The sequence below is a fragment of the Urocampus carinirostris genome, chromosome 5 (assembly GCF_059441175.1).
Source record: "Urocampus carinirostris isolate Australia breed hairy pipefish chromosome 5, RoL_Ucar_1.0, whole genome shotgun sequence".
Taxonomy (NCBI): Eukaryota; Metazoa; Chordata; class Actinopteri; order Syngnathiformes; family Syngnathidae; genus Urocampus; species Urocampus carinirostris.
In genome coordinates, this window is record NC_142353.1 from 44,001,050 (window position 1) to 44,016,261 (window position 15,212).

General features: G+C 41.9%; 1 protein-coding gene across 1 annotated transcript in view; it reads left to right on the forward strand.

The window, feature by feature from the left end:
• LOC148366485 (breakpoint cluster region protein-like) overlaps positions 1 to 15,212 on the forward strand; it is an 88,177-nt gene that overhangs the window by 32,463 nt on the left and 40,502 nt on the right. The window contains exons 2-6 of the mRNA XM_088336939.1: positions 3,494 to 3,663; positions 7,396 to 7,500; positions 11,319 to 11,504; positions 13,834 to 13,941; positions 14,087 to 14,144. Coding sequence (XP_088193065.1) covers positions 3,494 to 3,663; positions 7,396 to 7,500; positions 11,319 to 11,504; positions 13,834 to 13,941; positions 14,087 to 14,144 — 627 coding nt within the window. The remainder of the gene's footprint in view (positions 1 to 3,493; positions 3,664 to 7,395; positions 7,501 to 11,318; positions 11,505 to 13,833; positions 13,942 to 14,086; positions 14,145 to 15,212) is intronic.

Consider the following 15,212-nt stretch of genomic DNA (forward strand, 5'->3'; position numbering starts at 1 on the left):
ATCCTGTCTCTCCTGTCCTGTCCGGTATCTTGCTTATGTAACCTGTATCCGGTGTCGATCCCGTCTGTCCTGTCCTGTCCAGTATCTTGCTGTTGTATCCAGTATCTAGTATCTGGTATCGATCCCTTCTGTCCTGTCCTGTCCGGTATCTTGCTCCTTTATCCGGTATCGATCCTGCCTGTCTCGTCCTGTCCAGTATCTTGCTCCAGTCTCCAGTATCCGGCATAGATCCCATCTTTCCCGTCCTGTCCGGTATCTTGCTCCAGTATCCATTATCGATCCCGCCTGTTTTTCCTGTCCGGTATCTTGCTCCTGTATCCGGTTTCGAGCCTGCCTGTCTCGTCCTGTCCGGTATCTTGCTCCAGTCTCCAGTATCTGGTATCGACCCCGTCTGTCTTGTCCTGTCTGGTATCTTGCTCCAGTCACCAGTATCCGGTATCAATCCCGTCTGTCTCGTCCTGTCCAGTATCCTGCTCCAGTCTCCGGTATCGATCCCGTATGTCTCGTCCTGTCCATTGTCTTTCTCCAGTATCCAGTATCGATCCCGCCTGTCCCGTCCTGTCCGGTATCTTGCTCGTGTGACCAGTATCCGGTATCGATCCCGTCTGTCCCGTCCTGCCCAGTATCTTGCTGTTGTAACCAGTATCCATTATCCGGTATCAATCCCTTCTGTCCCGTCCTGTCAAATATCTTGCTCGTGTATCCAGTATCTGGTATCAATCCCGCCTGTCCTGTCCGGTATCTTGCTGTTATATCTATTGTCCAGTATCCGGTATCAATCCCGCCTGTCCTGTCCTGTCCGGTATCTTGCTCTCATATCCATTGTCCAGTACCCGGTATCAATCCCTTTTGTCCCGTGCTGCTCTGTATGTTGCTCGTGTATCCAATATCAAGTATCGATTTCGTCTGTCCCGTCCTGTCCGATATCTGCTCGTGTATCCTGTATCTGATACCGATTCCATCTGTCCTGTCCGGTTTCGATCTTGTTTTCTCTTGGCTTCCTGTTTTCCCGCGCATGACCGCCCCGTTCCCGTAAAATAAAGCTTGTGTGAAAACGTTGAGCATCGGACTGATAATATCTATATACCTTACGCTTGCTATTCCTTCAGCACTCGTCCAGTTCCCGCTTTGATGTCAAAGATGAATTGCTGAAGTTCCCGAACGGGGCTCCAAGGAAACTTCCTCAGTGTAATTCTTGTGTGTCTTTGATTTTTCGAACGTCCCCTGTTCCTTCATGAGATAGAGGAAATGGTTTTCCAGAGGATGTGTTATTCATCTACCGGCAGAGTTGATGTATAATCTCGCTAGAACACGGTGTGGCCTTTCACACTGCACTTCCCGGTGTTTTCGGGGTTGGCCCGAACTGCTCTTTTTTTTCCTCACTAAGTCAATATGTGTCTTTGCCTGTTTTTGGGGTTGGTCGGGGTCGTTTGTTACATATTGTCTGGAGATGTCACCGAGTAAAATACGCCTGCTTTCCGTGACTCAGATATGTCCTCCCTCGCTTTCCGGAATCCTCGCTTTCCTGTTTTCGTGAACTGCTCTTGGAGGTTTTACATCAGTGTCATTGTGGCCTGTGCAGCCCTTTGAGACTCTCCCTGTGATGAAGGACTGTACCAATACAGTCACTGTAACTTACTGGTCACAGGTCTCTACCACACATGCTCCAATTACAACGTACAGCACAGATTAAGTTGCTTCTTCTTCATGTCTTCCTCATGCCATGAGGCTCTTTAACTCCACCCGGGGGAGTAAAAGCCCACATTAAACCCCACCCCCAACATTTGCATTTTACCCTATTTTTATGACAGTGTGTATTTTCCGGAACAATTTTTAAATACTCTATAGCAATATATTGGGTATTTTTGTATTCTATATCTTTATTTTATTATTTTATTTTTCAACACAAGGATACTGCTGGAAGTGCAAATTTGCCTACGGGGATGAATAAAGTAGCTATCTAACTATCGATGGTATATATGGTATCTATCTATCTTTCTATCTATGGTATCTATGGTATCCATCTATCTATCTATTGATGGTATCTATCGATGGTATCTATTGTATCTATCGATGGTATCTATAGTATCTATCGATGGTATCTATGGTATATATCGATGGTATCTATGGTATATATATATATGGTATCTATCGATGGTATATATGGTTTCTATCAATGTTGTCTATGGTGTCTATTGGTGGTATCTATGGTATCCATGGTATCTATCTATGGTATATACTGTATCTATCTATCTATCTATGGTATCCATCTATCTGTGGTATCTATGGTATCTATGGTATCTATCTATCTATCTATCGATGGTATCTACAGTATGGTATCTATTGATGGTATCTATGGTATATATGGTATCCATCTATCTATCTATGGTATATATCTATCTATCGATGGTATCTATGGTATCTATCGATGGTATCTATGGTATCTATTGATGGTATATATGGTATCTATCGATGGTATCTATGGTATCTATTTATGGTATCTATGGTATATATGGTATCCATAAATGGTATCTATGGTATCTATCGATGGTATCTATGGTATCTATCTATCTATCGATGGTATCTATTGATGGTATCTATGGTATATATGGTATTTATCGATGGTTTCTATGGTATCTATCTATCTATGGTATCTATCTACCTATCTATCGATGGTATCTATGGTATCTATTGATGGTATCTATGGTATCTATCGATGGTATCGGTGGTATCTATGGTATCTATGGTATCTATCTATGGTATATACTGTATCTATCTATGGTATCTATGGTATCTATGGTATCTATCTATCTATCTATCTACAATACAGATGAGCAATAGCAACAAGTTTTCTTTTTGTGTTTTTTTTTTTTTTTTTTTTTTTTTTAAATGAAGTAAGTGCAGTGGTTAGCACATTTGCCTAACACACGAAAGGTCCCCGGTGCGAGACCGGTTGGAAACATATGTGGGCCTGGAGAGGGACGGGCACCACCAGGCTGCACTTGCCCAAGACACACCACATAAAATTGTGCCCCTTACGACACTAGTGGTCAAGGGATCCAACCCACCATCCATCCCTCATTATCTGCATCGCTTATCCTTATTAGTGTCAGGATTTTTCTAGCTTTTATTTTGAAAGTCGTTGGGATTTAAATGAATTATTCTTTACTGCAATCAGTAAACGAATTTGCCTCGAGGTGTTGATTGTGCTCCACCATAAATGTTTTTTCTCTCTGAAGGATACTAGAATGTCCTACACTGATGATTACTTTGAGTTCTTTGAGTTCTGATATGAATTACTAATCCCAAGAAAATGGCTTCAATAAACAAGGCCGATTGAAATAGTACACATGCTCCTCGGTCATTGGCCAATGTCGGCTGGGGTGGGCTCCGGCACCCCCCGGGACCTTGGTGATGATACGCTTTTCAGAAAATGAATGAATGAATAATTCCGTTCTGACACGGCCCACATCTGCCTTTTTGTTTCCGACAGACGTTGAAGCTCCTCCATCTTTTACTTATGACCTGGAACATTCGGAAGAGCCATCTTGTCCCGATACTCTGTCCTTCACGGGTTCTCCTTCCTCATCTCCACAACTCCGCTCCAAGGGTCGATGCAGTCGTGACACGCAATCTTCCGGTTCCTTGGAGTCTACCTTGTCGGTAAGCATTTCAGGGTACAGTCTGGTACATGCGATGAATACCCGTCTGAACATAAGACTTTGACACTGTCATGAACCGGAACAGGGTGAGAACCCAAATGCGTGACGTTTCTCACACAAGCTTTTATTTTACGGGAAATGGGGCAGTCATGCACGTTAACACAAATGCCGGTGATTTGGTGATCGTTAGGCAGAAGATGGGGTCGATACCGGACAGGACGGGACAGACAGGATTGATATCAAAACTGGATATGGAAATTAAACATGACAAAATAGACGGGAACAATACCGGACAGGAAGCACTAGCAGATACTGGACTGAGTAAAAACCCACGTCTTGCGGGGCAGAGGTTCGTTGACGGACTGACAAAGGGTGAGTGAAAGCACTGAGCTTCGATAGAAGGGATGCCGATCTGTCAACAAGCCGCAGCTGGTGCCACTCAGGCGGGGCCAATTGGGTGCCATGGCAACAGACAGATTGTGACAAAAAAGACAAAAATCAGGGGTATGTCAGGAACCGGAACAGGATCAGGACCAGGACCCAAATGCGTGACGTTCCTCACAAGAGCCTTTTATTTTACGGTATATGGGGAGTCATGCACGTCAGGCAGCAATCTGGCGTGGAATGATAGGAAGTCAGAGGCCGAGGAGATCAATACTAATTGCTCAAGCAGATATCGGACAGATGGAGCGATACTGGACAGGACAGGACAGACAGGATTGATAGCAAAACTGGAGATCGATATTAAACAAGACAAAATAGACGGGAAGAATATCAAACAGGAAACACAGCCAGGGAACCAGATAGAGTCAAAACCCACGTCTTGCGGGGAAGAGGTTTGTTGACGGACTGACAAAGGGTGATTGAAAGCACTGAGCTTCAATAGAAGGGATGCCAATCTGTCAACAAGCCGCAGCTGGCGCCACACAGGCGGGGCCAATTGGGTGCTATGGCAACAGACAGATTGTGACAAAAAAGACAAAAATCAGGGGTGTGTCAGGAACCGGAACAGGATCAGGACCCAAATGCGTGACGTTTCTCAAACAAGCCTTTTTTTTTTACGGGAAATGGGGAGTCATGCATGTTTGGCAGCCGGTCTGGCGTGGAATGACGGGAAGCCGACGGCTGACGAGATCGATACCAATTGCACGAGCAGATATCACAGAGCTGGAGCGATACCAGACAGTACAGGACAGACAATATTGATATTAAAACTGGATATCGAAATTAAACCGGACAAACTAAACGGTAACAAAAACTGGAGATTGAAAATAAACGGAACAAAAATAGACGGGGATGAAACTTGAGACCGATATTAAACAGGACAAAATAAACGGGAACAATACCGGACAGGAAATACCAACAGGAAATAGGACCAAGTCAGAACCCGCGTCTTGAGGGGCAGAGGTTCGTTGACGGACTGACAAAGGAAGAGTGAGAGTGCTGATCTTAAATAGACGGAAAGTCAATCTGTCAACGAGCCGCAGTTGGCGCCACATGGGCGGGGCCAATTGGGCGCCATGGCAACCGTGACAGACCATTTCTGATGAAGTCAGGCCCCCCAAAAACTGAAAATATTGACTAATTTAAAACGGGAGCTGCGACGAGTCATTTTAGACAAGACCTGTTTTAAATTTGTTCTATTTCTCGCTCTCTCGGTCGGTTATTTGGATTTTCGGCTTCAATGTAGTTGCTCAAAAGAAGAAGAAAAAAAACATTGACTCATTTAAAATATGTAGCGTTTATTTTTGTCAGTTGGTAAACAGGCTTTACTGAATAACGGTGGCGCAGTGGTTAGCGCCTGCGCGGCACAGTTCTGAGATCATGAGATGGAACCTCCTGTGTGGAGTTTGCATGTTCTCCCCGTGCTTGCTTGGGTTTCTTCCGGGCACTGCGGTTTCCTCCCACATTCCAAAAACATACATGCCGGTCCAAATTGTCCAGTTGAGGGTGTCCCCCTGCCCACTGCCCGAAGATAGCTGGGATGGGCTCCAGTACTCCCGTGACCCTACTGATGATAAGCGTTGCAGATATTAGTATTTTCACTTTGCGCGGGTTGTTTTGGTCCCTATTAACTACAAAAAACTGATCTTAGTATCCGGAACTTGTTCCCGATTACAATTTTCCGAACGAGTAACTCTATCGGCTGACATTTTGAAAGCAACCCTCCCCATCCTGACAACTGATATCTTTTCTTCACCTCCGTTGCGATCGCCTGCACCAAGATGCAGGATTTTTTTGGACCAGTTGAAATAATAAACCCTGCTCCAAAAACACGTTTATCTTCTTAGAGCAGGGGTGTCATTCGAACTCGGGGGCCACACGATAGAACAAACATTCTGTCGGGGCCCGGACGAGTAGATTAAAGAGAAAGAAAAAGAGAGAGAAAGAAATAAGAGAAAGAGGGAGGAAAAAGGAGAGAGGGCAGGACAAAGAAAGAAAAAGAGAGAGAGGGAGAGAGCGTGAGAAACAATAGAGATAAAAAGTCATGAGAAAGGGGGAAAGAAAGGGAGAGGAAGAAAGAAATCCAAAGAGAAATAGAAAGACAGAAGGAGAGAAAAGAGAAAAGAAAGCGTGAAGGGTAGGAAGAGAGACAGAGAAAAGAGAGAAAAGGAAAAAAGAAAGTTAGAGCAAAAGAAGTTAAAAAGACACAGAGAGAGAAAAAGACAGAGCAACAAAGGAAGAGAAAAAGAGAAACAGAGAGTGAAAGAGTCAGAGACAGAGAGTGGGAGAAAAGGGGTGGAGAAGAGAGAGAGACAGAGAGAGGGAGAAAAAGAAAAGAGAGAAAATGAGAAAAGGAAGTTAGAGCAAAAGAGGTTAAAAGACACAGAGAGAGAAAGAGACAAAGAGCAACAAAGAAGAGAAAAAGAGACACAGAGAGTGAAAGAGACAGAGACCGAGTGGGAGAAAAGGGATGGAAAAGAGAGAGAGAGAGAGAGAGAGAGAGAATGTGAGAAACAGAGAGAGAGAGAGAGAGAGAGAGAGAATGTAAGAAACAGAGAGAGAGAGAATGTGAGAAACAGAGAGAGAGAGAGAGAGAGAATGTGAGAAACAGAGAGAGAGAGAGAGAGAATGTGAGAAAAAGAGAGAGAGAGAGAGAATGTGAGAAACAGAGAGAGAGAGAGAGAGAATGTGAGAAACAGAGAGAGAGAGAATGTGAGAAACAGAGAGAGAGAGAAACAGAGTGAGAGAGAGAGAGAGAGAGAAACAGAGTGAGAGAGAGAGAGAATGTGAAAACAGAGTGAGAGAGAGAGAGAGAATGTGAGAAACAGAGAGAGAGAGAATGTGAGAAACAGAATGTGAGAAACAGAGAGAGAGAGAGAGAGAGAGAGAGAGAGAGAGAGAGAGAGAGAGAGAGAGAGAGAGAGAGAGAGAGAGAGAGAGAGAGAGAGAGAGAGAGAGAAATACAAGTACAGTGTCTTTGTTCGAGGCACCTGTCTTGGGCAATATCAAGTTGACATGTTTCAACCTGCAGCTTGTTTTTCTCTTGCTCTTCTCTGAGTGTTGTCTGGCGGGCCAGATTCAATCCCTTAGCGGGCCTGATCTGGCCCGCGGGCCGCCTGTTTGACACCCGTGTCTTAGAGATACCACAAGGGTATGACTTAGGCCCCCTGTGGAATTTCAAACTCCTATCTCGAATCCTATTTGTAGTTCATAACTCTTGACACATGTAATAACAGGAGACTGCTGTTTTCCTAATAGGATTGTTTACATTTGGTTTTGTTCCTATCAGGTGGAACTGGAGCAGGAAAAGGAGGTGGAGATGAGGAAATGGGTTTTGACTGGAATCCTGGCCAGCGAGGAGACCTACCTCAGCCACCTCGAAGCACTTTTGATAGTACGTCTCAATTTTTGTTCTCCGTGGTTTGTTTTTTGGGTTTGAACGTGGTGGCGTTCCTGTCTGGTTAGTCCAAATAATTGAACATGCTAACCTTTCAAAATTGTATCGGTCCAGCTCGGGGTATCATTCTGTAACATTGTTTCCAACCAATTGTTTCAAATTGTCATGAAACGGAACAGGATCAGGACCCAAACGCGTGACGTTTCTCACACAAGCGTTTGATTTTACGGGAAATGGGGAGTCATGCACGTTAGGCAGCGGTCTGGTGTGGAATGATAGGAAGCCTGAGGCTGGCGGGATCGATTCCAATTGCCTGAGATGATATAGGACAGATGGGGTCGATACCGGACAGGACGGGACAGACAGGATTGATATTTAAACAGGACAAACTAGACAAGAACGAAACTGGAAACCGATGTTAAACAACAGGACAGGCAGGGTTGGTATCAAAAAAGGATCTTGAAATTAAATAGGACAAACTAGACGGGAACGAAACTGGAAACTGATATTAAACAACTTGACAGTCAGGGTTGATATCAAAACAGGGTATCGAAATTAAATAGGACAAATTAGACGGGAACGAAACTGGAAACCGATATTAAACAACGGGACAGACAGGATTGATATCAAAACAGGATATGGAAATAAAACAGGACAAACTAGACAGGAACAAAACTGGAAACCGATATTAAACAACGGGACAGACAGGATTGATATCAAAACAGGATATCGAAATTAAACAGGACAAACTAGACGGGAACGAAACTGGAAAGCGATATTAAATAACGGGACAGTCAGGGTTGATATCAAAATGGGATATCGAAATTAAACAGGACAAACTGGTTGGGATCGAAACTGGAAACCGATATTAAACAACGGGACAGACAGGATTGATATCAAAACAGGATATGGAAATAAAACAGAACAAACTAGACGGGAACGAAACTGGAAACTGATATTAAACAACTTGACAGTCAGGGTTGATATCAAAACAGGATATCGAAATTAAACAGGACAAACCAGATGGGATCAAAACTGGAAACCAATATTAAACAACGGGACGGACAGGGTTGATATCAAAACGGGATATGGAAATAAAACAGGACAAACTAGACGGGAACGAAACTGGAAAGCAATATTAAATAACGGGACAGTCAGGGTTGATATTAAAACAGGATATTGAAATTAAACAGGACAGACTAGACAGGAGCAAAACTGGAAACTGATTTTAGACAACGGGACAGACATGATTGCTATCTAAACAGGATATCAAAATTAAACAGGACCAACTAGACGGGAACAAAACTGGAAACCGATATCAAACAACAGGACAGTCAGGGTTTATATCAAAACAGGACATGGAAATAAAACAGGACAAACTAGACGGGAATGAAACTGGAAACCGATATTAAACAACGGGACAGTCAGGAATGATATCGAAACAGGATATCAAAATTAAACAGGACAAACTAGACGGGATCGAAAGTGGAAACCGATATTAAACAACGGGACGGACAGGATTGATATCAAAACAGGATATGGAAATAAAACAGGACAAACTAGACGGAAACTTAAACTGGAAACCGATATTAAACAACGGGACAGACTAGATTTATACCAAAACAGGGTATCGAAATTAAATAGGACAAATTAGACGGGAACGAAACTGGAAACCGATATTAAACAACGGGACGGACAGGATTGATATCAAAACACGTTATCGAAATTAAACAGGACAAATTAGACGGGAACGAAACTGGAAACCGATATTAAACAACGGGACACTCAGGATTGATATCAAAACAGGATATCGAAATTAAACAGGACAAATTAGACGGGAACGAAACTGGAAACCGATATTAAACAACGGGACAGACAGGATGGATATCAAAACAGGATACTGAAATCAAACAGGACAAACTAGGCGGGAACAAAACTGGAAACCGATATTAAACAACGGGACAGACAGGGTTGATATCAAAACAGAATATTGAAATTAAACAGGACAAACTAGATGGGAACGAAACTGGAAACTGATATTAAACAACGGGACAGTCAGGAGTGATATCAAAACAGGACATGGAAATAAAACAGGACAAACTAGACGGAACAAAACTGTAAACCGATATTAAACAACGGGACAGTCAGGATTGATATCAAAACAGGATATCGAAATTAAACAGGACAAACTGGATGGGATCAAAACTGGAAACCGATATTAAACAACGGGACAGACAGGATTGATATCAAAACAGGATATGGAAATAAAACTGGACAAACTAGACGGGAACGAAACTGGAAACCGATATTATACAACGGGACAGTCAGGGATGATATAAAAACGGGATATCGAAATTAAACAGGACAAACTAGACGGAAACTAAACTGGAAACCGATATTAAACAACGGGACAGACTAGATTTATACCAAAACAGGGTATCGAAATTAAACAGGACAAACTAGACGGGAACGAAACTGGAAACTGATATTAAACAGCGTGACAGACAGGATTGATATCAAGAAAGGATATCGAAAATAAACAGGACAAACTAGACGGGAACAAAACTGGAAACCGATATTAAACAACGGGACAGACAGGATTGATATCAAAACAGGATATCAAAATTAAACAGGACAAACTAGGCGGGAACGAAACTGGAAACCGATATTAAACAACGGGACAGACAGGATTGATATCAAAACACGTTATCGAAATTAAACAGGACAAATTAGACGGGAACGAAACTGGAAACCGATATTAAACAACGGGACAGTCAGGGTTGATATCAAAACGGGATATCGAAATTAAACAGGACAAATTAGACGGGAACGAAACTGGAAACCGATATTAAACAACGGGACAGTCAGGGTTGATATCAAAACGGGATATTGAAATTAAACAGGACAAACTAGACAGGAACGAAACTGGAAAACGATATTAAACAACGGGACAGTCAGGGTTTATATCAAAACAGAATATCGAAATTAAACAGGACAAACTGGACGGGATCAAAACTGGAAACCAATATTAAACAACGGGACAGACAGGATTGATATCAAAACGGGATATGGAAATAAAACAGGACAAACTAGACGGGAACGAAACTGGAAACCGATATTAAACAACGGGACAGACAGGATTGATATCAAAACACGTTATCGAAATTAAGCAGGACAAATTAGACAGGAACGAAAGTGGAAACCGATATTAAACAACGGGACAGACAGGATTGATATCAAAACACGTTATCGAAATTAAACAGGACAAATTAGACGGGAACGAAACTGGAAACCGATATTAAACAACGGGACAGACATGATTTATATGAAAACAGGATATCGACATTAAACAGGACAAACTGGATGGGATCGAAAGTGGAAACAGATATTATACAACGGGACGGACAGGATTGATATCAAAACAGGATATGGAAATAAAACAGGACAAACTAGACGGGAACGAAACTGGAAACTGATATTATACAACGGGACAGTCAGGATTTATATCAAAACAGGATATGGAAATAAAACAGGACAAACTAGACGGGAACGAAACTGGAAACCGATATTAAACAACGGGACAGACTAGATTTATACCAAAACAGGGTATCGAAATTAAATAGGACAAATTAGACGGGAACGAAACTGGAAACCGATATTAAACAACGGGACAGTCAGGATTGATATCAAAACGGGATATCGACATTAAACAGGACAAACTAGACGGGAACGAAACTGGAAACCGATATTAAACAACGGGACGGACAGGATTGATATCAAAACAGGACAAACTATATATGACATTTGTTCTTCAGCCTATGAAGCCTTTACGGGCAGCCGCCACGACCTCCCAACCTATGCTGAGCGTCCAGCAGATCGAAACCATTTTCTTCAAAGTTCCAGAACTTTACGAGATCCACAAAGACTTCTACCACGCCTTGCTTCCTCACGTCCAAGAATGGAGTTACCAGCAGTGTGTCGGAGATCTCTTCCAGAGACTGGTAGGATCTCGGTTGTCAGGTCCTAAATCCGGCTCGGGGGCCGGTGACGGCCCGTGATTCCATTTTTCACCGGCCCGTGACCTCTGTCATGAAATTAGTTTATTCCCAGAGGCTTGATACTCACTGATAAGCTGTGCCAAACCCGTTATCATAGTAATTTTAAAAATCGCAACTTAGCTAAATGGCTACATAGCTAAAAAGCTAGCTTGAATGCTTTATTCAACCTTCTAGTCGATACCTGGCCTAAAATGTCAATCATTAAGTCGGGCTGGTCAAGCTTCTCTTGAAAGAGAGAAAGAGAGACAGAAAATAAGAGAGAGAACAAGAGAAAGTGAGGACAGAGAAAGTTAGAGAGCAGGGACAAACAACAAAAAGAGATAGAGAGAACAAAAGAGAGAGAGAAAGAGAAAGAAAACAAAAGAGAGAGAGAGAAAACAAGCGTGCAAAATAGATAGCAAAAGACTGAATGAAAAGGAGAGAGAGAACAAAAGAGAAAGAGCGAAAGCCAGAGAAAGAAAGAAAGAGAGAAAGAAAGACAGAATTAATATAAGGAAAAGAGAAAGACAGACAGAAATAACACAAGAAAGAGACCAAGAAAGACAGAAAGAATATGAGGAAGAGAGGAAGGCAGACAGAAAATAAGAAAGAGAGAGCAGGAGACAGTGAGAACAGAGAAAGTTAGAGAGCAGAGAGATAGAACAAAAGAGAGAGAGAGAGAACCAAAGAGAAGGAGGTAGAGAGAGAGAACGAGAGAGATAAGAAAAAAGAGTGCAAAAGAGAGAGCAAAAGACTGAATAAAATAGAGAGGTATATAAAGAAAGAAAGATAGAGTGAAAGAGAAAAAGAAAGAAATGAGAGAAAGACAATAAGAAAGTGAGAAAGAAAGACGGAAAGAAAACGAGGAAAAGAGAAAGGCAGATAGAAAATAAAAAAGAGAGAACAGGAGAAAGTGAAAACAGAGAAAGGTAGAGAGCAGAGAGAACGAACAAAGAGAGAGAGAGAACAAAACAGAGGAAGGGAGAGAGAGAGAGAGAGAGAGAATAAGAGATAGATTAGAAAAAGTAGTGCAAAAGAGAGAGCAAAAGACTGAATAAAAAAGAGAGGCATATAAAAGAAGACAGATAGAGTGAAAGAGAGAAGGAAATAAATGAGAGAAAGACAATAAGAAAGTGAGAAAGAAAGACGGAAAGAAAACGAGGAAAAGAGAAAGGCAGATAGAAAATAAAAAAGAGAGAACAGGAGAAAGTGAGAACAGAGAAAGGTAGAGAGCAGAGAGAACGAACAAAGAGAGAGAGAGAACAAAACAGAGGAAGGGAGAGAGAGAGAGAGAGAGAGAGAGAACAAGAGATAGATTAGAAAAAGTAGTGCAAAAGAGAGAGCAAAAGACTGAACAAAAAAGAGAGGTACATAAAGAAAGATAGAGTGAAAGAGAGAAGGAAAGAAATGAGAGAAAGATAATAAGAAAGACGGAAAGAATATGAGGAAAAGAGAAAGGCAGACAGAAAATAAAAAGAACAGGAGAATGTGAGAACAGAGAGAGAGAGAGTAAAAGAGAGAGCTAATCAAAAAGCAAGAGAAAGAGAAAAAAAGAGATAGGGAGAAAAAGAGATGGATAAGAAAAAAGAGTGCAAAACAGAGATAAAAATAGTAAGACGTATAGAAAGAAAGAGAGATCAAGCAAAAGAGAGAAAAACTACTAGAGCTTAAGGCAGAAAAAGAGAGAACAATGACATACAGATATATTGAGAAAGGAAAAAAGAAAGAGAGAAAAAGAAAGAGAGAGAAAGAAACAGTGAGAGAGAGAGAGAGAGAGAGAGAGAGAGAGAGAGAGAGAGAGAGAGAGAGAGAAATGAGAGAAGAAAGAGAGAAGTAAATTGGGGGAGGCAAAGAGAGAGAGAAAGAGAGATAGAAAGGAGGGGGGAGAAAAAGGCAAAGAGAAATAAGAAAGAGAGAGAGATGGAGGGATATAGAAAGAGAGAAAAGACAGAGAGAGTCGCTAGTGAGAGTAGCTGGGGAAAAAGAGAGAGAAAAGAGGAAGAAAGAGAAAACAAGAGAAAGAGTTTTAAAAAAGAGACACAAAAAGAGAAGAGAGTAGAAAAAGTGAAAAAAAAAGAAGAAAAGAGATATATAGAGAGATCATTAAGAAAAAGAGGGGCCGAATGGCAAACCTCAGCGGGACCGATCCGGCCCGCGTTGCCGCACGTTTGACACCCGTGCTTTAAAAACCAAAAGTCTCCCGACTCCGTATGAATATATTCCTTCTTTCTTTTTCTTTTTTCTCTTTTTTTCTCAAAAAAAGAAGAAATAACTTCCCCCCTTTCTCCCGCAGGCCAGCCGGCTGGGCGTTTACAGGGCCTTCGTGGATAACTATAAGGTTGCCGTGGCGACCTTGGACAAATGTTGCCAGGCCAACACGCAGTTCGCCCAAATATCCCAGGTACGTGGTAACCAATGGGAATCCAGCAGGATGACTCGGCAGTTTTTTTAAAGGATGCTCCCAGCACAAGGAGCTACAAAACTTGTTTTGATTGCGCGGGGCTTTGAGGCTCTTTGTTAACGGGACAATTATCTCTTGTTGACAGAACCTCAAGGTGAAAGGCGCAAAGGACGGCAAAGAATCGGACAAGAAATCCCTGGAAAGTGAGTATTGAGGGAAGTTTTGCTTCTCTTTGTCCCTCTTTCTTATTCTTTCTCTCTCTAGATTTTTTTCTTTGTCTCTCTCTTTCTCTCTTCTCTCTCTCTGTCTTCCCTTACCTCTGTCTTTCTCTGTGTTTTCCTTCTTTCTCTCTTTCTTGCTTTCTTTCTCTTCTTTTTCTCTTTTACCTTCTCTCCTGTGTCATTCTTTTTCTTTCTCTTTATCTCCCTCTCTCTAAACATTACTTTGTCTCGTTCTCTTTTTGCTCTATTTTTTCGTTTTTTGTCTCTCTTTCTCTCTTTCTGTGTCTTTCCTTGTCTCTCTTTCTTCCTCTGTTTTTTCTTTCTTTGTTTCTCTCTTGATTTATTTTTCTTGTTTTTCTCTTTTGCTCCTCTCTCTTCTCTCACTCTTTTCTCTCTTTATGTCTCGCTTTTCTCTTTTGTCTCTCTCTCTCTTTATTCCCTCTCTCTATTTTCCTTCATCTCATTCTCTTTCTTTTTCACTCCTTTCTTTTTTCTCTCTCATTTTCCCTCTCTCTTCTCTCACTCTTTCTTTTTTCTCTTTGCCTTTTTCTCCACACCTCCTTTCTATCTCTCTTTCTCTGTCTCTCTTTCCCTCCCCCCATTTGCTTCTCTCTTTCTTCTCTCATTTTTCTCTCTCTCTCTTTCCCTCTCTCTTCTTTCACTTTTCTCTTTTTTTTCTTTCTCTTTCTCTCTTATCTCTCTTCGCCCATTTCTCTCTCCCCCTTTCTTTCTCTCTTTCTCTCTCCCTCTCTCTCTCTTGTTCTTTCCCTTTAATCCACACGTGTGAGCCCCCGAACCCACGTCGTGCTCTCTCTCTCTCTCTCTCTCTCTCATATCTCTCTTTGCCCCTTTCTCCCTTCACCTCTTTTCTTCCTTTCTATCTCTGTCTCTCTTTGCCTTCCTTCATTTCCTTCTCTCTTTCTTCTCTCTTCTCTCTCTTGTTTCATTGTTTGTTTCTCTCTTTCTTTTTCTTTCTCTCTCTCCTATCTTTCTTTGCCCATTTCTCTCTCCTCCTCCTTTCTTTCTTTCTCTCTCTCTCTCTCTCTCTAT